This window comes from Pelmatolapia mariae, linkage group LG15 (genome assembly GCF_036321145.2).
Source record: "Pelmatolapia mariae isolate MD_Pm_ZW linkage group LG15, Pm_UMD_F_2, whole genome shotgun sequence".
Classification (NCBI taxonomy): Eukaryota; Metazoa; Chordata; class Actinopteri; order Cichliformes; family Cichlidae; genus Pelmatolapia; species Pelmatolapia mariae.
In genome coordinates, this window is record NC_086240.1 from 34,690,456 (window position 1) to 34,713,956 (window position 23,501).

The following is a 23,501-nucleotide window of genomic DNA, read 5'->3' on the forward strand; positions in this document are numbered from 1 at the left end:
ACAAAGGAGTGGGAGTGAGGAGGGTCCAGATTTAGAAAGGGTCAGACTAAACAGATATAAGACAACAACAATTTGAAGCTAGATGCACACTTCCTGTCTGCTCCTAAAGTGAGAAATAAAATAAAATACAAAACCAAACATTTTTTTTTAATAAAGAAAACCTTGAGATAAAACCTTTCTCGTGTAAAAAAAAAAGTTAGTTAGAAGTTAGTTTTGAATCCAACACACAGATTCCGGTAACAGGAAGATCCAAAGAACTCAAAGACGCCTAATTCTGGATTATTCTTTAGTCCGTTGAGTGGACTGAATAAAATTTCAAGACATTAATACAGCCTAATCTTAGAAGGTGACTGGGCTTCTTTAAGTTTGTCCTCAGTGCATCAACACCTGTATTGCTGTAGATGTGCAGACGTCACCAACATGGCAACAAATGACCACCACACAAGTTCAGTGTTTGATAAACTGCTAAAAATCTCATGAAAATGTCTTTATAGTGACTTTTATGTACAGTGCAAGTCTTGAACGAACCCTCATTTCTTTATATTTTGCTAGCAAGAATCGGTGCAGCAATTTAATGAAACGTGCAAACATACATGAAATTACAGCACCACCTCTATTCTTCAGCGCAGCCTGAACTCTTTCAGACAAGCTTTCTCACAGTTTCTTGTGATGTAGTCTTCAGGAATAGTTCTTTACTTTCAAAGCTGTTCTTTGGATGTTGGCTGCCTTTTGTTCTGTTCTCTATGAAGATGATCCCGCACTTTCGTTCTTCTTCTCTTTGATCCCTAGCTTGCATTAGGCCTGGATCAACTCCTAAGCCCATACGCTGCTGTGGGTGCCAATGGTTGTTGAATTTCCTTTACAACTCGTTTCCATGCATGATGATCGTTGGCGATTGTCCTGCCGTCATCGAGATTTATTCTGAGATTTCTGATGTCATCTTCGACCTGTTTTAGCCATGTTCTCTTCAGTGCCGCTTATTGGATTCTCCACTGGGTAGGTCGCTTACGCCAGAGGAGTTGGTGCGGTGGTTGGCTTGTGTCCATTCGACACACATGGCCAAACCATCGCAGTTGGCGTTTTTGAATTTGCTCCTCGATTGCCGGTTGGTTGTCACATCTCCGTCAGATGTCCTCATTTCGAAGGGCGTCTCTAAGTGATACTCATAATATCTGCCGAGGTAACGCATCTGGAAAACTTTGAGTTTGTTGAGGTCCGCTTTGAGCACCGTCCATGTTTCGGATCCATAGAGTAGAATTGGCAGGATTACACTGTTTCCCTTAATGTTGAGGTCCGAGCTCTGGGGAGGCCAATCCAGGACTGATAGTGTTCCACTTTGTGGTTTTTCATTTAAGATTTGTTTTCATTGCGTTTTGGGCGTGTTTTTAATCTGGCATACCTCAGGTTTTCTCATGTTTCCCTTCCTTAACCCTTTCCACTGAGACCATTTCTGATGAAGCTTCGGTGAACAGTAGATGGATCCACTCTCTCAGCTCCCGTGTCAGGTCTTTGCAAGATTTATTCCCTATATTTTAAGAAGATAACTTTAAGATACTGTTCATCTGTTGTAGCTTTTGGGCATTCTTTTATGGACAAGCTCCAAAGCTTGCTGAAATATTCCTGAACAACACTGTAGAAATAAAAGTACCATTTTCATTCCTGTCAGACTTATCTTTTCTTTTGTAGATTCAACAAAAGAAACAGGCATACGTGACGGACTACTAATAACAACAAAGTGCCTAAAGATATAATGTAAACTAGTTCTTTGTTAAGTTGTCTGTTATTAGGCACAACACTGGCTCATGCCTTGAGTTAGGTGACTTTTTATGCTGGAATGATTCATAGGTCAGTATTAAGTGGCTAAAAAAACCACAATGATTCCTCTGAAATGGTCATGCTTACCAACTGGACTGAAAATGAGTGAAAAAGCAGCCAATGTCCAAAGAAAAAGCTTGAAGACCCTTCAGAAAGTCTTATTTTTTCTTAATTACAAGAAAGTTGGCTCCTTGGAAGCAAAATATGAACAAATGTGTGGTGGCTCAAGACTTTTGCACAAACCTGAATTTTTTTTGTGCTGATTCCTTACACGGTGAAGTCACAGACACTTTTATAGCGCCAGACCACAGCTGAGACCACAGACAGAGATAATACATTTTAAGTGCATTTACAATAAATGCATTAACTTTACAGCATTCGAGAAGTCTATAAACCACTGAGGTCTTAAATATCCCGTGATTCACTGTAGACTGAGCAACATTGCATTTGCTCTTGGAGTTTCCAGGCTTTGGCATCTCTTAAGTGGCTTTGTTTTTCCAGTCTGCCAGCTCCTTTCTGTCTGCATGAGCAGGCATGAGCAGCAGCAGTTTACCTCTCAGAGAGGTGTTTTGTTTTGTCTTTTAAGGTCGCCTGCTGACAGAGACCCCCTCGCCGCTGCTCCTCACTGTAAACATAAGTCACGCTGTAATGAATGTGTGACGGCTGGAGAGTCAGAGCAGGCTAAGTGCAATGACGTCCCGGGTGTTCTCGCTGTCCGTCGGGGCTCTGCTCTTCCTCACTACCATTTACAATAACTTCTGTTTGGGACAGAGGTGCGTGCTGCACCCAGAGGTTCATAACTGGGAAAACAGCACCCTCAGAAACCCCATGGAACAAATGATAGACAAAAGCTTTTCCACTTGATGTAATGTTCCCGCTCATATAATTTCTTCCACCGCTGAGCAAAGAAAGAGCATCACACACAAACAGAAATGTTATTAATTTGTTCGAGTTTAAAAAACAAAAAAGAAAAATAGGAAGCAGTACAGATGTGTAGTTAATTTGCTTGGGATTTGTAAGTTCTGATGTTGTTTATTACATCTGCAATTTCTGGAATGAATTAAACCACATGTGAAAATCCAAGCCACCCATTTCTAGTTAAGAAATACTCCTCAGAGAAAGATGATGACTTTTCATGGAAAACAATTACAGTCAACTTGCTCTTATTTTAATAGCTTTCTGTTGCTGATAGTAGTTGGTGTCCAAAATGTATGGGATTTTAATCATCACTGAATATGAACCAACTGCTGCCACATTTCTTTCATTTACTACAGAATAACAGAAAAGGGCAACATGGAGCTGCAGCACTGTGGCCTCACGGCAACAAGGTCCTGTGTCCGACTCCACCATCTGGCTCAACGGCTCTCCACCGTGTTTGAGTGGGTAGTCTGGTTTCCTCCGACAGTCCAAAGACATGGAGTTAGTGGGGTTAGGTTAAGTGGATATGAAAAAATTGCCCATAGGAGGGAATGTGAGTGTCTCTATGTGTTGATCTGTCCAGGGTGTACTCCGCTTCTTGCCCTGTAGAAGTCCTGATAGGCTCCAGCCACCCTGTAACCCTGATAAGGATAAGTGGAACAAAATGGATAGATGCATTGGATTACAGAAAAAGTTCTGTATAAGAAAAACTAAACAGAAATTTCCATAGTAAATAATGAAATAACAGAATCTTTTCTGTCATTTAATTATTGATTTGTTACTTTATTACTTTAGTGTATTATGATTGTCAGTGGGAGAGATCTTTATCAGTAGGAAAAGCTGTCAAACGTATGAAAATACTGACAAAAGTTCAAAACTTAAGCCCATCATTCATTATTTTTAAAGCCATCCAGTGGCCATGCAGATTGAAGTCCTTGTCGGGCCAATTCTGGCCACCGGGCCTCATGTTTGACACCCCCACTATAAACAATCCATGTCTAGTATAATTTTTAGTAAGTATTAAGTATTTAAGTTGCTTTAGTAAAAGGTTTACAGTAATATTTGTGGATTATTAAAGATAAAAGGTTTGGAGCACCATGGTCACAAACATATGTTACATTTCTTTAATTTAAACATCCATCTTCCACCTACCCACCCATGGCCAATTTCATTATCAGTTAACTTCACATTTATAAAAACAAACGTACACTGTTTGAGTGGGGCACACTTTAAACGAGTAATTGCCATTTAGATTTTATTTTACTGGAATGTCTCCAAACTGAAAACTTTTCAGCAGTGTTATTGGAAGCGGCTATAGGCACAGTTATCATATTTAACTTTCTCTTGTACTGTTTGTTTTTGCGCGCATCGAACGCAGATCACTTAATCTAACGGTTGCCTCAAACGTTTAGATCTTTGTTTGTAACCAAATGTGACTCATATCTAACACAGAAAATTCCGCTGAAGTCTCATCTGTGACACTGTCGTCTCTTTACTCCCTCGTTCAGTTCACTTCCTGACAGGGCTGCCGCAGACATCACTGAGGGCTCACTGACAAATGAGAAAGGGAACGGAAATCCTATCCATCAATTCTGTCAGACTGCTGGATGCTTCAGTATATTAGAGACAACCCACAACTGTGCGCCACGACCTCTCGGTAACTTCTGGATTACTGGAAAGCAGAGGGGATGAGACTACCAGAAAACATGCCCCTGCTGAGTCCTTATCTTCTCTTGCAGGAGGCTGAAGAGGAACTGCGCTTCCAAACCCACAGCACACCACAGGTAGCGTCTCTAACTAAGGCTATCTCGTGGATAGAAATGGAAAGCTCAAACTCTACGCACGGACCTTCTTCCATAAACGAGACCACGACTCAGAATTCACAACGAAAAAGTGTCGAGATGTCAATCGGTTTACCGATTTTTATGTTTGCTGGAGGCGCAGTTGGGAATTTAATTGCAATAATCGTTCTTTCGGTATCAAGACAGCAGCGCAAATCTTCAGCTTTCTACACGCTGGTGTGCGGGCTGGCGGTGACGGACCTGCTGGGCACCTGCCTGGCCAGTCCGATAACTATAGCCAACTACCTGGACCGCAATGTGCTGTTGGACCAACATGTCTGCGAGTTTCAGTCCTTTTTGTTGCTGTTTTTCGGTTTGACCGGACTCAGCATCATATGCACCATGGCAGCAGAGCGATACCTGGCCATATGCTGCCCGTACACCTACCAGCGGTGGGGAGTGGACCGACGCTTTGCGCAGAAGCTTCTGCTCTTCATCTACATCAGTCACATCTTCTTTTGCTGCCTCCCAATGATGGGCATGGCGAATAGCAGACTGCAGCCGTCCGAAACCTGGTGCTTCATCGACTGGAGGAAACACGACCCCGTGTCCACCACCTACTTCGTCCTGTACAGCGTCGTTAGCCTGCTGCTGATCCTCGGCACAATCTTGCTGAACCTGGCGGTGTGCGGCGCGCTGCTGCTGATGCGCCAGAGGGTCGTGCAGCTGCCCGTCACCAGAGGCAGCGTCCGCGAAAGGTGGAGGGCTCTGTCCTCGGCCGCAGAGACTCAAATGATCGCGGTGCTGGTGATGACTTCTGTGGTGGTCCTGGCCTGCTCAGCCCCACTAGTGGTGAGAGAAGTCTTTAATTAACGAGTGGTGTGCAGAGAAACGTTGGTGTAACACTGCCTGGCACTTATAAACACGAGGAATTACCAGTATTGTACTGATTAGTACCGACGCAGCAGTGCGAAACATGCATTTTAACGTCGTTAGCTTTAATTAAAACTGGTCAAAAATAATTGTACACACTTTCCAGCTTATCCTGGTATTTTCCTCTAAAGCGATGCACGCAGTTAGCCTGAATGCCTGCAACAACTGCCCGTGAAATAACGAGGAACTACTTAAATCTGTAAAAGGACCTAAAAGTGGACGAACGTAGTGCTTGATTTGCTCAGTTTGCTTGATTCCAGCAAATATTTTCAGTACGTTCAGCATCAGATACTCCAGAAGTTCAACTATCATTGTATAAATATATATATACACACACAACAATATGCATCATTAAAATTACTACTACTGAAAACTTCTGGTGACAGTTTAGTAGGGCTGCCTTCACATTTCAGGCATTTTACTTGCATGCCAGTTCATCAAATATTCTTGTATATTTGATGAATATATTCTATATTGTTTTCTAAAGTCCAGTCATTACCTGGTCACAGTGGTTATCACTGTTCCCTCACACCAATAAATTCCTGAGTTTGAAGCCTTTCAGTGTGGAGTTTGCTTATTTTGCCTGTGTACTGTGGTACTAAAGCTTCCTCCCACAGTCCAAAGACAGGAGGATAGGTTCATTCTAAACTACCTATAGGTGTGATTGTGAATGGTTGTCTGCAACAGGCTGGTTACCGGTGCAGGGTGTAATCTGCCTTTAATTGGATAAAATATGATCATTTCTCTTCACCTCATACAAGGACGTTATATTTTGTCTTTTCAGAAAAGCTATGAAGTGTTTACACTGTGTTAAACAATGTGGATTTTATTGTGTTAGAAAATAAAGTCCCTGTCTCCAGAACAGACTTTACTAGTTGTTTTCTGCTCAAAGCTAACATTTATTTTTTATACTTACAATGTCCAGCTAAACCCAAATAGCAGAAATTAATAATGCAACTCAAACAGCTTGTGAAATATTTGTAACCAGAGGTGTAGTCTACATGAGGACACCGCCTTAATATTGAGTTTGCTCATTCAATCCAGGAAATCAGGAATTTGATTTGATTTGACAGACTTTTCTTTTTTAAGATGACAAAACAGGAAATCTTCCTGCTTATGAGCTGTTAACAGTCAAAAGAAATAAATTATAACAGCTCCTTTCTTCTGTTTTAAGGTTCGTGTGTTTGCAAACTGCTTCAATGATGAAAAAAACTTCAAAGCAGACCTGGCTGCCATCAGGATAGCCTCAGTTAACCCCATCCTTGACCCCTGGATCTACATCCTCCTCAGGAAGTCCCTGTTCCGCCGGTTCCTCGGTTTATACAGGCGAGGCAGCAGCAGCCGCAGCAGCTCCCCTCCTTTAACGCAAACCACCCTGTTTACTACCAACATCGTGAAGGACAGCAGCGTGTTCACCCAGCTGATGTGCAACGCCAGCATCATCACTCAGCTGCCCGCTACTGTCACATTCACTCCGTGCGACACGGAGAGAGCCTCCAGCAGACTTGACTGTGCTGAGTGAGCACATATTCGACACTGATGAATGTTTGCTGCGTTATGGTGGTATGAAGAGCTTCACACGCGGCCACAGACTCAGAGCCGCTGATGATGAAGATGTGGTGGGCCCACAGCATGGAGGGATCCCCAGAGCTCCTGGAGGATTATTTATTGACTGAAAGAGTTGTGTGTCACAGGGCTGACAAGAAAAGAGAAACAATGTTTGATTGAGTTGTTGTTACTGAAGTGCAATGATAGATCGAGCCTTTCCATTCTGTGGCTTCTGCCTAGCTGAGACACTCTTTCGCTAGATGAATGTCGTCTCTCATGGGGCTCACCTCCACCTTTCCCCTTCCACCTTCCTCCAGATGTCTCTGACAGTGCCAAAGAGCCATCAGATGGTTCTTGTGATGGACAGGATCCTCCCTCAGCTCCAACCGTGTTTATGGAAAACTCCCCGATGGTTTGTGTGGGTTTCGTTATTTCTTTTTCATCAGGAGAAACATATGAAATTAATAAAGCACTGACCAAAATATGCTGATGGCTGTTTGTAATAAAGACTCATGTTTGCTCTAGAAAATCAGTCAACTCTCTTTGTCCTGAAATGAACTGATGATCGCAATAAGAGCCAAGTGAAAATGATGAGAGGTCATATCAACAGGTCACATCAACAAAGAAAAAGTACATGGGATGAAAGAGAAGCAAAAAACCACATCCACTTTCTTTATGACAAATACATTGAAAACGAAACAAAAAAACCCCACCACACCAAAAGACAGATGCAGGGAAATCAGGTCATTAGTCATGTGTAGGCAGGTAAGCACTAAAGCACTTTCGCCTTAATGCTATCAGTCAGCACTCCTGTGTAGAGAAACGCTAAAGAGCTGTCACTGGTGGCTTACTGAGGCTGCCAGCATCCATCATAACATGGAAAGAGGAGAAAGTGAGCGCCGTGTGCCCAACAAAGACACGCTGCAGATGTGCGTCCTCCTCTGAAAGATCACGTGGAGCCACATAAAAGAAACTTGTGCCTGTTGTTACCGTGCCGACTTCTTGTAAACACAGTCTGGTGTAAACAAACATGACAGCGCACATTCGGAGCCTCAAGTAAATCATTCAGTTCTACTTAAAAGTGCTGACATTTGTGCTGCATTATTAAATTGTGCCCACTAGGGGGAACTAACTGACATTTTTTAAAATATATCATCAACATGTGGTTTTGCTTTTGGGAAACTGGGAGATAAATAAGGTTTTAGCTCCTAATCAAATACCAAATTGCCATTTTATTCATCACCACTTTGTATATTATCTGCACAACAGTGGCAGAGATACTGGAAAGTTTTTAAGTGAAGAAACACACATTTGAGGCCTGGAAGAAACATACATGACAGAACAGAGCAAGTGAAATTTTATGTTAGATTTATACACGCTCTCCTGAAATTAAACGCTGCACACACATAATCAAGATACTTGGACCTGATACTTGAAACTGTGCATCAACAGGGAAGAAAGGTGATTTAAGGGATGTTAATAGTGTTTCAGAAACTGCTGATCTGGTGGGATTTTCCTGCACAAAGATTTAAAACATCCAGTGAAGGGAGTTTCTCTGAGTGTAAATGGCTTGTCAAAGCCAGAGGTCAAAGAAGAACAGATGTTTTGAGATGACCAAGGTGTGTAGAAGAACATGTCTGAATGAAACTTGCTGAACCCTGAGACAGATTTATACAGCAGCAGGACAACAGGAGACTGGAAATACATTACCTAGTCTGATGAATCTCAATTTCTGCTGCAGCATTTGGATGGACGGATCAGATTTAGGCATCAAAAAAACAAAAGCATGGAATCATCCCGCTTGTATCAGTGGCTCAGGCTGCCGGTGGTCTAATGATCTCAGTACACTTTGACCCCGGGAATACCCACTGAGCATCGCTTAAATGCCACTCCCTATCTGAGTATCATTGCCGACAGTGTCCATCCCTTCATGAGCACAGTGTACGCTTCAGAGGATAAAAATCTCAAATTGTCTCATACTGGTCTCTCGAACATGACCGCGAGTTCACGGATTCACCAGATCTCAATCCAACAGAGCACCTTTGGGATGCGGTTTCATACCATGAATAATTTATTTCCCTATAATACTTTAAGCAATAGATGGTAATCCTTAACTGCAAGACACATTATCAATATTTAAACCTTATTAGAAAGAAACTTTTTTACTTCAGAGGTCTTTTAAGAATATTTGTCTGCTAACACTTTTACTATACTGGGATTTTTATTCATACTATTCATTATTCATACTTCTTTTATCAAACATTTATCAGTTAAGAAAACACACAAACATTTTCAGTCTTCAATTATGTATTTATTTAAGCAGACAAGACTGTGCACCCCCTGTACAACATTTCTGTACACAGACACCTTAAATAAAAATCTAAAAACATCAGTTAAGTAAAAATTCCGTCTAGAGATCCATTGAAGAGACACAAAAATAATTATACAAGTTTTACAAAGTATTCTCCCCTTTCTCGTCAACATTTACATCCCATTAAAAAGCTTTACGACAGACAGAGAGAGGAAATTTAAAATCATTCGCCTTTCAAACTTTCTCCCACTTTCGGAAACAGAGAGCCGGCATGAACCGTCCACGTGTCCTACGCGTTATCGTTTAGGAATTCCACATCTTGTGGCCGAGCTGACAGAAGGCCCTTCTCTGGTGGCGCGTTGACATCAGAAGGATTACACCCTTTCTTTTGGCAACAGGAGGAAATAAGTGAGGAAGAAAAAAACAAAGAAAAGGCGAGATGGTCTATAACCGTTAGCTGCTCTCTGCATGTGACTGGAAGCAAAATATTCTTGAACGGTGACGCGATCATGTCAATTTCTTTGTAAATCACACTTCTAAAATTTTCTTGGCTCTTCATCTAATACGATACTTCACATCTGAGATCTGTGAATTACTGCACCAGTCTGGTAAGGAGAAGATGAGTCATTTTCTTAATGGGTGAAGAGTTCCCTCCTGCTGTCTGCAAAAACAATTTACATATGTATTATTGTAGATTTAAAATCATGCCCGTGCATCTTGCAAGACTGAAACACTTCAGATTTGTCAATGTTCACATAAGCAGTGGCAGAAACTACAAAGACGCTGCAGTAAAAATAATAAATAAAACCGCATGATTCTTTATCTTTAAGCTCCGTTTTGGGCTCCACCAACTCATTAAAACATATCTGGATCTTTATTATAAACAAAATCTCCCCTCCTTAAAAACAGATTTTTAATAAAACGGCTTTTTAAACATCTGTAAAACCACTGAGCGCTTTCACAGAGGTAAAGAAATGGGCTGTTTATTTCTCTGCCGTCACTCCACTATGAGCGACACAATCACATTTTCCCATCGGATGCAAAACTGAAACTATGCTGCTCAGTAGATAAAGGCTGAGATGATTAAAGCTAACATTTGAAATGGATGCTGAAGTCATAGAAGTTTGAATTCATCACTTTGTTTGTTTTTATTTATGGTTACCGTTTGCTTTGGGGGAAATGTCATGAAGGCCAACACAAACAACAGACAGCCTCAAAGTGAACAACAGACAACAACACACAAACTGTTTCAAAACAATGGACAGCGAGTTTGGTTGTATTGCAATGTTTCTGATTACTCAGTGTAAGAATTATTTTAGAGGACTTAAATTTCAGTATGTAATTTAATAAAAAATAAAATAACATGGTGGCAGTTAATAGCTAGTTTTCTCCATGAATCCAGAAAGGAGTAAACAGACAAGTTTTGGAGACACTGGTTTGTGGTGGGGAAAAACCCACCAATCACTGAATACTGTGAAAGCATTTAATTAATAACCCTCCCCCAAAAAACAAAAAAGAAAACAGGCTCACAACCGGCACTCGATTCGAAAGCAACAGAGTCAAAAAAACAGAAAAACTGTCTTCCTGCACTTTACAGAGATGCTCAGTAATGCAATCAGTAGTGACGATAGAAAGCCCACCTGAAATTACAGGTGAATCTTTCATTGCACAATCCAAACCTCGCCAGTGTTGACAAACGAAAAGAAAACGCATCAAGTCGTTTGAAGATGTGCAAACTCGACACGGCGTTCCGTTTTTAAAAACTGAAACATGACAGAGCAGCTTTTGGTTCAGGCTGACAAAGCTTGAACCAAAGCTTGAAGCTTCGCAGACTGATAAATACAAATAAACCAAAAAAAAAAAAAAGTCTCAATGACAACAAAAACACCTCCATTATATTTTATGTGGTTAGATACAGAAGAAACAAATACATGCTTCATGTATGAAGCTGCACATCTTTTGTTATGCAAATCAAATTTTAGGCCTTATTCACCCATTCAAAGACATAATCATACAAGAGCTTTTTCTAAGCTAACATCCACGCACACAAACTGGAGTGTCGGTGTGCTCAGGATACTTTGACGAGCAGCCGGGAATTGAACCACCAACCTTCTGATTAGTAGACGACCCGCTCTACCTCCTGAGCCACATTTATACCAACAAATAATACAGTAAACTATTTTCTGTTTCACCAGGGAGAAGCACAGATCTGTAAGAGGTCACTAACCTTTCTAGATAACAGAAATGGTCTCGCTCTTCATTCAACGATGTGGTTTTCATAAGTGTTTGACTTTATTAAACATTTATGAACATCAATGGACTCATCCGCTTTTAATTTGGTGCATTTTTCCTAATTGGGCACTTTTATTAGCGGGAGTGTGGATATCGATTGAATGTATACAGTCTGGCGGCTACGCTAGAGGCTCTGTGAGGTTTTTAACTATATAGAATATCATTACAACCCATCTTGATTGTTGATATGTTTCAATCTGGACAGAAAGAATGAATGACTAACACTTGGTGCTGAAAACATTGCCAATCACAATATCAGATCAAACCTGCAAAACCCACTATATTCCCAAGAACTCCCATCAGCGTTAAGGCTAAAATTTATTCACTGATGACTAGCTCAACAGTTTGTATCTCCCCACATTGTATTAAGCAAATTTTAAAGGGAGAGAGAAAAAAAGACATGAAATGCCAAAACCTAAAAATTTTAAGGATCTTGACTGAACTAAAAGACACGACAGACTCGTAATTCGGTGCACGTCAACATTCACAGTGATGGTTACAGATGACGTCCTTTCCTCTCAAAGTAAACAAACTAGAATGTTATGGCTGGTAGTGAAAACAAAAATCAAACATCTGCAAACAGTCGTGTGGAGATCCTTTTCCAGCTACCTTCCTGGCCAATACAAACAGATTCTAACCGTCACGTTCAGTTGGTACCAAAGAAATAAATAAAGACCTACACCAAAGCTGACTCAAAATTAAGTTTAGACAGGGAGAGAGAAGGGGTGGGAGAGGTCACATGACTGGCCCGTGATGTCGGACACCTCATTCTTCAACACAAACAGCCCTCAGTCTACAGGTGATTTAGACCTGCCTCTGAGCCGCCGGGCAACACGCAGTAATGTCTATGACAGCTACCAGAGTGAGGACGAGTCCTCTTTTACACCACATATTGGTGGTTGCTGCTGTAATTTGTCGTGTAGGTCTGCCGGCTGTACTGGAAGTGGTCAGTCAGGACGTGGTTCCAGCTGTGCTGCTGCTCCTGCTCCGGGCTGTGGGGGAAAGGCACTGACCCGTTGGCCTGGATCTTCTCCAGCGCTGGGTTGTCAAAGGACATCAGGTCCTGTTTGGAGCTCGGCAGCAACTTCTTCTCCTTGTTAGAGTCATACTTGGCCTGTTGGCAAAGGACAAGAGCAAAAAGATTTGAAATCAACAAGGTTTTAAATGTTGGATCACCTGAACTGACCATGTAGGTCAAAATGGTCAAAGAAGATAAATGAGTGCAAAAAAGGAAAGCAGCTCAAGTTGGATTGATGGTAAAACTAATGGAAGAAGTCCTTTAAGGGTGAAAGCAAAGCAGTCTGTGGACTGAAAATAAACAAGGACAGTAGTGTAAGTGGACTTGGGGGCTGGTAGAGAAGCAGATCACTTAGAGACAGTAAGTTCCAGACCCTGAACTCTAAGTGCAACGTTTGTATGTTTTTCTTACACCACGACGTAAGAAAGGTGAAATTATTTATAGCATGTGTGTTTTGACAACAATGACATAAAACAGGCTTGCATCACATCGAATTTAAACAACAGAAGCAAGTGCATGTTGCACTGTGCCTTAACTTCCTAGGACCTGGCGTCCACATATATGGACATCACATTTTGGGTTATTTAGACCAAAATATTCAATTTTGCTCTACAAGGGCCTGATATCCACTTACGAGGACATTATACTGCTACTGTTCTATCGAAATTTTAAATGAATATCCTCATATGTGGCTCTTATTTTTCTTAAAAACAAAAATAAGGTAAAAAAAAAAAAAAATCTGCTAATTCTTTGTTTTTACATTCATCAGGTCCCAATATGCCCAAATATCAAAGAGAAATTAAAAATGCATGCCGTGGAAGAGTTCAGGTCTTAGGAGGTTGATGGATTAAATGCACATCTTCATAATGAACCTTCGCTCGGGCTGACTGACCTTGTTGTAAAGGAAGACTCCGACGATAGCCGTCATCATGCCCAGGACGTTTGTCAAACTGACGGGATTTCGCAGCATTAGCAGCGAGATGCTGATGACCATGATCCTCTTGGTGGCGTTGGCGACGGCGTAGCTGAGCGGGCTGACGATGTTGAGTATACTGAAGGCGATGACGTTCTGAGCGAAATTGCAGAACCCGCTGATGAGCAGCAGGATAATGGTACTCATGGACCCCGAAACATCCGTCTGAGACGAAAGGAGATACGTCAGATAAAGCTCACGGTCACCGAGGCGGCTCTAGTTCACGCCAGCCTCTTACTGCTACTCACCAAGTCTCCATTCACCAGAAACACAGAGAGGTCCACCAGAACCCAGGTGGGCAGCATGAAGATCACAGCGTTAAAGCCCAAAATGTTCAGCAGCCTCAGGTGGTGGACCCGCGTGTCACGCAATACCTGTAAAAACACAATAAAACCTTAGGCTGCAACTCTGTTAATGTGTGTTTAAACTGATATAAAGAACTCTAAGCATTTCAGCACACTTTCAGAAATCTCCATTTCTTTATTATACATTCAAGGGATTTCATAACGCACCACTCTATTTTTGGCCAAATCTGGGAATACCTTTAATCTGTTAAGAAAACTACAGCTGCCTTTTTGATAACATGTGAGACTTGGTCACGCCCGACTGATTATTGTGAGCAATCCCGTTTCGTCACAAAACCTTTATCCGGCTAACGCACCCAAGCCTATAAAAAAAAGGCACCACAGGTTTGGAAAAAAATGACGTGTGAGACTTCCAAGACTGGGGCAACCTGAGTGGGATCGTGCCACTGGGATGCTGGAGGAAAAACCCGTGAAGTTGTTTGAATGCGACAGGACGATCCTCCTCGGCAGACTCAGACAAAAAAAGAAAAAAGAAAAAAAGGAATGCTGCGTTATTAAATCCCTTGAGTGCATTTTCATTTCCTCTCTGTTAATGTGTCATATGATCCATCACAGTAGGAAACCACAGCTAAGAGAAGGAGAACCTACATTGGCTTTTTTCCCCCCCTTTGAGACTCAAAAAGTGGCGGTTAAACTGTGGCTATGATTTGAATGAAAAACAGGAAGTCTCTAACAATGTCTGCTGGTTCATTTGGACATTTTTTTAGAGAAAAAAAAAATCAGCAGATCAGCACACGTGGCACACAGCAACATGGATTACCTTTTTGGAGAAGATGTTCTGCAGTGAGAAGCAGAGCGTGGCAGCCAGAGCACTGATTAGTCCCGTCATATTAAAGGACAGCTCGGTCACTGTGGCCAGCAGCACCCCACCAATGATGGGAATGAGCGATACGTACACCTAAGACCACACAAAGCACAAACTGTTTCATCACTTACATCTAAAGCAACACATTTAGGAAATTTCATTTCCAGTGCAGGAAATATTTTGCACTCTCTAGCAAAGATGGCAGGTTTATAAAAATAAATTAGCAACCATGTTTGTAATCAATGAACTGCTTAAATTCATTCATAAATACGCATCCAATCGATATAATGGTCTAACAGACAGTAACAGTAACAGAGAGAGACAGAAGTATTTCCCATGAGAAACTGTGCTGATGTACTGCTGGCAGTAACGCCTGTAGCTTATCAGGAACAAACTCAAAGTCTACAGATGACACGTGTTTATAAATATCTGTTTTGGCTGAACAGCTGGTGAAACTTTGTCTTGAAAATAAGAAAACTGACTTTTAAGATAAACAAGTAGAGAGTTTGTTGTCTCACAACATCCAGATGATTCACTGATTGAGCTATTAGTGAATACATTTTGTAGATGAACTGAAAAAAGAAAGTAGTAATTGTCAAATGAGTAAGAATGTGAGCAGCTTGGTGCCTCCTAATGATACAGTGATGTGAAAGAAACGTTTCACAGGCCTCTATACTCCATGATTTAATCGCTTATAGAACCACCTTTAATAGCAATAATTAAAAGTAACTGTTTTCTGTATGACTATCAGTCTCTCACATGACTGTGGATGAATTTCTTCTTCACAACATTCCTTCACTTTATTGAGGTGTGTGGTTTTTTGTTTATGCACAGCTCTCTTTATGCCCTGCCACAGCACTTCAGTCAGGTTGAGGTCTCGACTTTGACTTGTGTGATGCAATAACTTGATTGTTTTCTTTTTCAGCCATTCTGCCTGTTAACTCAGTTTGGGACTGGCTTTACTGTCAGACAGATGGCCTTGGTTCATGGTTATTGTTGCCCTCCTGTTGCTGTAAAACAAGCCTAAACCATCACTGCTCCACCACCGTGCTTGACAGCAGGTATGAGGTGTTGGTGCTGATATGTTGTGTTTGGTTTTCGCCGATTGTGGCGTGGTCCATTATGGCCCAACATCTCCACTCTGGGCTCGTCTTTCCAAAGGACACTTTCAGAAGCCTTGCAGTTTGTTTAGATGTAACCTTTTAAGTTGGGCCTTAAATTTCTGTCTCCTGGGAACCCTTCCAAACAAGTCATACTTGTTCAGTGTTTTGCTAACATTACTATCATGAACTGGGGTGAATCTGATGGGACATCTACTCCTGGGAAGCCTTTGCACTGTATTAACAAACACCAGACCGGCAAATTGCCAGAATGACTGCTTTTATAGAGGCGGTCACACTTGCTGATGATCAGTTATTCAAGGGCATTTAATTAGTAGCTCCTGGCTGCTACTTATCCTCTTAACTCCTATGAAAGCAGTAAGCGTGTAGTGCATGGAGTTGTGTAAAAACTCTTTCATATGACTGGGTAAACATTGGTTCGTGTTAATTTGGTCAGCACCTCAGAGAAAATGTGAAGCAACATTTCCAACACTGAATTAATAAAACCCAAACATGACCACATTTTCACCCACTGAAAAATAAAGAGATAACGAGAAGTGGAAAATTTCCAAAAATGGTTGCTAAACTGCACAAGAAGACATAATTTCACGTTAATGTGTGTTCGTGTAGTTCTAATCTTCAGCACAGCGATTAGTCCAGAGTGTGCAGCTGGACCTGGTAACTCTGCTTGGCCATACACTTGAGGAGAACAGCTCATCTACAGATTCATTTGCATCCTGAAGTACAGCGTCCAGCACTTGTTATGAAACCCACTTGTGCACCTACACACTCACCCACTCAGCCCCCAACAAACCACTCTGAAACTAAAAAAAAAACAACAAAAAAAACTAAACACTGAACAGCAAATAAATGCTCTCAAGCTATCAAACCACTCTTTATCTCACATGAGCAAAACACACAAGACCAATAAGACAGCCTCCAACTGAGCTGAACCTCCCAAAATTTCCATTAGTATCATTGTGACCCAAACTGAACTGCTGCAGCACAACATACTTAAACTAGCTCCATTAATGTGTTGTTTAATAATTAACCAGTCTCTTAACCGGATGCACTACAAGGAAACAGTTCCCAGTAAAAACTTGTTCACACACAGTCATGTTAAAAGTTAACTTCTGATAACACATCAAAAGTGCAGGTGCATCCAAAAAAAAGAAAAAGATGCAGGTCTACTTACTGGCATCACAAAAATATACAGTGGGGACAACTTTGAACCTTCAGGGAGGAGTTTTCTATTTTGGTAAAGGCCCAGATTTGTGTCCTAATTCAGGTGCTCCAAATTATTTTGGAGATTTAGACTAAAGCTTAAATTACACTCCACAGTGGTGTTGCAGTGGACTGCATTGCATTGTGCTGACAAGGTGCTCTCCACATAAAACCCATCCAACATCATGTAGTCTACCAATTTTACCTAAAATATAACCATAAGCATAATTAAAGTCCATGTTTTAAACATTATACATTGATAAAGTGTTTTATGAGACGTATTATATTAAGTCTCATACAACTTCAGTTCTCACACATAGTAAGAGGTCATCAGAGCCATGTTGCCTCCCGTCTCAACACTGAACTGGAAGATAAACATTACGTGCTAATCTCAGACTCTGAAGACTTTCACATGACGCAAACTCTGTGTAAACATTTCGTTGCCATGGATCCAGTTAGGTTTTGAACACTGCATCTATGTTTAAGTTTAGACTTAAAACTTCCCTTTTTGTTAAAATATATAGTTGGGCCCGAACAAGGTCAACCTGAATCCTGCCATAGGCCCCTGCTGCTGGGAGCTTCCCATGATGCACTTAGTGTGTCTTATTTACTCACTGTGTGTTTACACATCACTTTGCATTTTAATAACTATTAAATAACTGTTTTAATAACTATTAAAATGCAAAGTGATGCATTCTGGCTCTATACCACAGACCCATCTTCCCCTTCTCCTTCCCACTGTCGCCAAGAGCTTCCTGGTTGTTGGGAGTTTCTATATATTATTGTACGTTCTTGCAGTATAAAGGTCACTGTTGTTGTAATTTGGTGCTATAGAAATAACATTGGATTGAAATGAACTGAAACTAAACTGACAGCTCAGTCTAAAGTCAGTAAACGGATGCTACACATGAAAGGAATTCTGGGATTTGTGATACTGGGCAATATAGATCCCACTATCAGTAGTTAGGTTCTAGTAGTTAGGTTTTTTAGATGTTATAGGGTAAATATCTGGTACTACAGGGCTAGGAATGTAGACTCTCAGGAGTGTCTGATCTCAAACAGCAGATATGGAAACCAGTAGAAACATGTTTTCCAGGTAGGGGACTGATAGTATATTTATTCTCATATATACAAGGCATACAACATTCATTAAAATTATTACAATTAAGTGACTGGTTTCTATATTAAAGCCTGAATACAGAATGAAACACACACACTTTTATATCCAAGTTCACTGTGATATTCCCCAGGTAAGACAACATGTACCAAATTGAAATTAATATTTTTAAAAGCCGACTTCTGTTGTTATTAGATCCAAAATTTTCAAGGTATTATCTCTAATGTTCCCATTAATAATTGAAATACTCATATTTATGTACGGCAGGCAGAGCACAAGGTTTTAGTTTAATTTATGCACCTTCACATCCCTGCAGGAAGTTTACCTTTTACCAATAAGAAGACAGGATATGTGCTGGGTGCCATTACAATGTGTATTATAATGGTTTCTACAGACCTTCAAATCTGCTGCCAGAGATAACAGATCCAAATATTCTAAGATTTCAAGCATCCGTTATTCTATGTCTGCAAGCTGCACTCCAGAGAGTCCACATTCACATTTAAAACACTTGAAGGACGGAGCTCAAGTAGTTTTATTGTTAATGGAATTTAAAATAGTCTTAAAGTGGATCTTTTCTTTTGAATATAAAAGACATTTTATTTGATGAAGGAATATAAGAAACTTGATCGGTGTTTCAGGAAAGGAGTTTTCCCATTTAACTCTAATTTAATACAAGTCTGATCAAAGTCAATGCAGCTTTCTCTTTTTCTAAGGAAATATGAGCTCAGCACTAATATGTGTATTTGACACATCAACCAAACAACTAATTACTTAAAAACATCACGACATTAAGGACACCAGGATAACTCCCACATTATAATCAACAGTTGGACAGCTTACTGTACTCCTACATTCCCATCATGCTTTGTTTATTATTAAGAGCTGTGTATACTTCGTCATGAGCGAGGGGCGATTCCTGCACCAAACTATTTTAATCATTGCTGTGTCTGTCAGTAAGACTTTGTGGGAAGGTGGAGCACAAAAAAAAATAAAAATGAAAAGAGCAGTTACAATTTGGAGGGGATTCAGCTCCTTTTATTTGGAGGATGCACTCTACATGTGTCCTACTAGTTTGTTCTTTGCCTTCCACAACCAGTGCAAAAGATGAACCAGGCATCACTTGTGCTCAAACGCTAACCAGTTGATTCTGAACTTATGCTTTGGATTTAAAAAAAGAAAAATTAAAGCTAAACTAAATGCGGAACAGAAATTGCTTCCAGCATCTTCATTTTGACTCACCACTAGGGCTGGGCCATATCATACCGTTCACGGTAATACCGGTCATAATGTTGGGCAACGATAAGAAAATTAAAAATATCGCGATAGAATATGGGGAAAACGCGCATGCGCAGTGCCTTTGTTTTCATACGCACATGGCGGAAAAAGCATGGCGGCGATGGCGAATGAGAAGGGTGAAAGCGGATCGTTGAATGAAACAGATGAACCAGAATTGGTTTGTAAAAATGCTGCAACTTCAGTGGTGTGGAACTGGTTTAGCTTTCATCCGTCAGATACACATCAAAGCACTATTTTTGGTAGAGCATGCTAGCGGGCCGTCGTTATTACCGTGTTTTTTTGGAAAATACGGCACACTTAAAATCAATCCTTTGATTTTTCTGAAAATCGACGATTTTATGTGGTACATGGCACTCGAAAATCTGTCAAATGTTTTAGTACGACTTTGCTAAGCTACGAACCTGCACCGCTTGATGGATTGTCGGAGCATTACGGCTATCGTAGGCAGGAGCCTCGCGGAGTGATACGTACTGTGCTTCAACATAATATTACCGTATTGTGTGTGTATAACCTCTTTTTAAGTTTTGTGGATATTATACATGGTTATGCTGAGGATATGTTGGCCAATTTCCACTGTCAGCAAGGAATTTGCACTGTTAAATTTTTATATAACTTTAGTGCACATAAAAAACAGCTGCTTGTTTAAGTGAAAATACACTGATGGGGTTTTTTTGCACTAATAAAGTTGTGGAGTTGTAAAGTATTTTGTCTAGTGTCAGTTACATTGTCAGTTATATCGTTATCACAAATTTTCAAATGTATATCGTGATAAATATTTTTGGTGATATCGCCCTGCTCTACTCACCACTACTGTCTCACGTTTCAAAGCGCACTCGATGAATGGCGAGAATTACCAATGCAGATAATCTTTAGTTGCAGTGCAGTTCAATCATTTTAATTGTGATATTAAAGTGCGACAATTTCTTGTTGCACAGACTGAGATAAAAAGCTAACAAAAAGCCTTAATGCTTACCTTGCAGTGAAATGCGCTCCAAGATATATTTAATTGATATGAGTTGAACTACCAATTGATGTACTGCTAATGCACGGTGTTGTGGTATGCATGGCCCCAAACCCAACTGTCTAAATAACAGAAGAAGTGGGGGGTTAAATGGGAATTTATTAGGCGAGTGTGGTCACCTGGTGTAAGAAAAAAAGCCCGTCTTCCTCTCTGACCTCCACCCTCCCTCAGAAGGTTTCATCAACTTTGTGGACAAAAGCTCCTACAGATGGCTGTAATATGAGATCCAGGACAGACACAGCAGCACTGTGCCACATCACCACTGCTGAATCTCAGACAGAGCAGGCCTTGTCATTAGCCGTGCTCAACCTACTCACCTTTGTGGTCTGCTTCTCTCTCATGATAATTCTCGACAGCAGCACAACCCATATCGGCATTGTAGCTTTGACTGTAAAAGACATGACAAGGATCGACGTCAGTTTCTTTTTTCTTGAACAAACATGAACTATTAACAGCAGCAAGTAGGCACGGTACGTCAGAGCTAGGCCCACACCTCTGTCAAACATCCAACCTGTCACAAACCTGGGGTTTGCACACCTCCCTCGACTGCACTTGCTTCATTTAAACACAGACTAAAGCGCAACTCGGTTTATCACTATGGGTTTTTTTCCCTGAAGACCAATGCCAGAGTAGCGCTCAGTACTGGCGTCACACAAAGTAGATAGAATGATCATTGTGTCGGTTCACAAGGTTAGAAGCTCATTCCTAAAGTAAAAACACTGATGCAACTACTGTGGCTCCAAAACTCAGGTCAGAGGCAATAAAGATATTTTACAGTGACATTTTATTTACAGACTTGCTCTAAATCAGTTGTCATTAAGTATCTGCTAAACTTAATACAGAAATAATAAAATTAAGACTTTTAGAGTTGTTTCAAGTTGGAACTTGTAACTACATTACAGTGCCGTGGAGTTTGAAGGTGCAATTAATGAGAAATTCAACATGTGTTGCTAACTTGCAGAATCTGCAGGTAATAAGAGAGAGAGTGGAGAAACCAGAGCTGATGAATTCATCTGCCACAACAAGTTCAAGGAGTCATTGGAAACTAAATTAATGGAATAATCTTTAAATAACACAATAGATGCAAAAGGTGAAAGTAGTTCAAAAAGGTGCAGTTGATACATACCACGGGAAATATTTTTGGGAAAAAAAGACAAAAAAGTTCCATACAGGGTTTTTAAATTTACAACATTTGTTTGATAGCTGTCTGTAAAGGTTACCCTTGTGATTCAGATTAGTATTAGTATTAATACTTTAATTTATGCATCTTGCACTATATTTTTCTTACATGTGCATTTATTTTAGTTTTGCATGTAGAGTATATTGTGGTTTTATACAGTTAGATGCTGTAAATCCATTGTGCCTGTATAATGTGGTTGTAAAAGTCCAACCAGAAACAAGGGTTGAGTTAGCAACAGATAATAACTCTGTTTTTCATGCTTTGTACTGAAAGTGCCAAATGGCCCTGTCCCTTAAGACAGGGACTAAGAAAACATTCAGATTAGTGACATGATAGTATTATTATGATACATTTTTATAGATGAAGCAGCCTGGTGTACATTTCCTGGGTGCAACATAATCACAGCCGGATCTTAATATTTCCTTTACTTTACCAACAGTATTCCTACACTATTATATAGTGGCCTTCGCTTCTTTCAGCTCAATAACAATGTTTTTATTTTTACATTTATCAGCAGGTAGCCTCACAAAAATGTCACTTCAGCTTGTTAAAGGAGAAAAAAATCAGTTGCAGAGGCTCGCATTTTATATGGTGGTTTAACATCTAAGTTAGGGAAGCACGGCGGCTCATTAATGGACCCTCCCCCTTAGCTATGAAGCTAGCAAACAGCAGCTCATTAGTAATTCTTTGGAGAGTCTAAAGCTAATTAGTTTATATTAAGAGGACACGAAGCGAGATTAATTAGCCTCATTAAAACAAGACCTACAGTACACAGATTCTACCTGGGGCCCACAGCCTGGTTAAATGCCGTGCCACCCTGCGTTAGCCGCGATGCTAACATCGGCTGACAGGACAGACACATCATCAAGTTACCCCGGCTGAGAGGCTCCAGGTGGCGGCGCATTAAAATGAACACAAAGCCGCTGTACTCACCGGTATGCGCGTACGACACGGGCACTTTCCATATGCTGAAGTGAGCCGACACGGAGGCAAAGTATTTTCCGAAAGCTAAAGGCAGGATGTACCACCAGTAGTACCTGCTCGGCAGTTCTGTTTTGGGGACTCCCCAAGCCCGCAACAGCGGGGGGAGGAAGACGACGATAGAGATGATATGAAAGAGAGAGACCGTGACCGGGTACGGGAATCCATTGAGGATGATTTTGTTGACAACATTTCCCCCCGAGCTGACCGTGTACCAGCACACACACAGCGAAACTATCCGGATCCCTTCCCTGACCGGGGTCCGCTGCACCGCAGCCATCTTCCAGCGCGGAGTGACGAGTCACCGGTGGCGTGGATGCACCGGAGCAGCTCATCCGCCACACTCACAGCCGCGAACGCTTCCGGGCGTACCCTTCAAAATAAAAGACATCAGTGTCCGTCGAAAGATATTCACCGTGGGCGGAAGTGTATAGCTCAAATCAGTAAATACGCGTTAAAACCAAGGTTTTTTATAGTAAGTTTTATAGTATAGGTTTAACTTTAGTATCTGTTAGTTAGTTAGTTTGTTTTTAATCTTTCTTACAACTTACTTGATTGATTGTCGTGTTTATTGAGATTCTGCATGAGACTGTGAGTTAAGTGCTTTCAAAAAGTTCAATGTTTTTATTGCAATACCTGGATTGATTTTTCTAAACCTTGCCTCTGACATATGGCCTCCATACATAAAAAATTAAAAAGACTGAACATTTTCAAACAATAAAAACTAAACTGAAACAAACGTAACTCTGGAAACTAACTGAATTAAAACCAAAAAGTCAAAATGAAATAAAAATAAAAGATAATTTAAAAAATACAAAACTAC

At 40.7% G+C, this 23,501-nt stretch overlaps 2 protein-coding genes across 2 annotated transcripts; one reads left to right on the forward strand and one right to left on the reverse strand.

Moving 5' to 3' along the window:
* Positions 1-4,369: 4,369 nt before the first annotated feature.
* LOC134642974 (prostaglandin E2 receptor EP4 subtype-like) lies at positions 4,370-7,507 on the forward strand. The gene is made up of 2 exons (XM_063495116.1): positions 4,370-5,366; positions 6,622-7,507. Exons 1-2 carry the CDS (start codon positions 4,422-4,424, stop codon positions 6,967-6,969), a joined length of 1,293 nt encoding a protein of 430 aa, XP_063351186.1. The 5' UTR covers positions 4,370-4,421; the 3' UTR covers positions 6,970-7,507.
* A 2,922-nt stretch (positions 7,508-10,429) lies between these two features.
* slc35e1 (solute carrier family 35 member E1) lies at positions 10,430-23,012 on the reverse strand. Its single transcript, XM_063495885.1, has 6 exons — positions 22,631-23,012; positions 20,835-20,905; positions 14,715-14,852; positions 13,838-13,963; positions 13,509-13,754; positions 10,430-12,712 (listed from the first exon to the last, which is right to left on the reverse strand). Exons 1-6 carry the CDS (start codon positions 22,956-22,958, stop codon positions 12,479-12,481), a joined length of 1,143 nt encoding a protein of 380 aa, XP_063351955.1. The 5' UTR covers positions 22,959-23,012; the 3' UTR covers positions 10,430-12,478.
* Between the last annotated feature and the right edge of the window lie 489 nt (positions 23,013-23,501).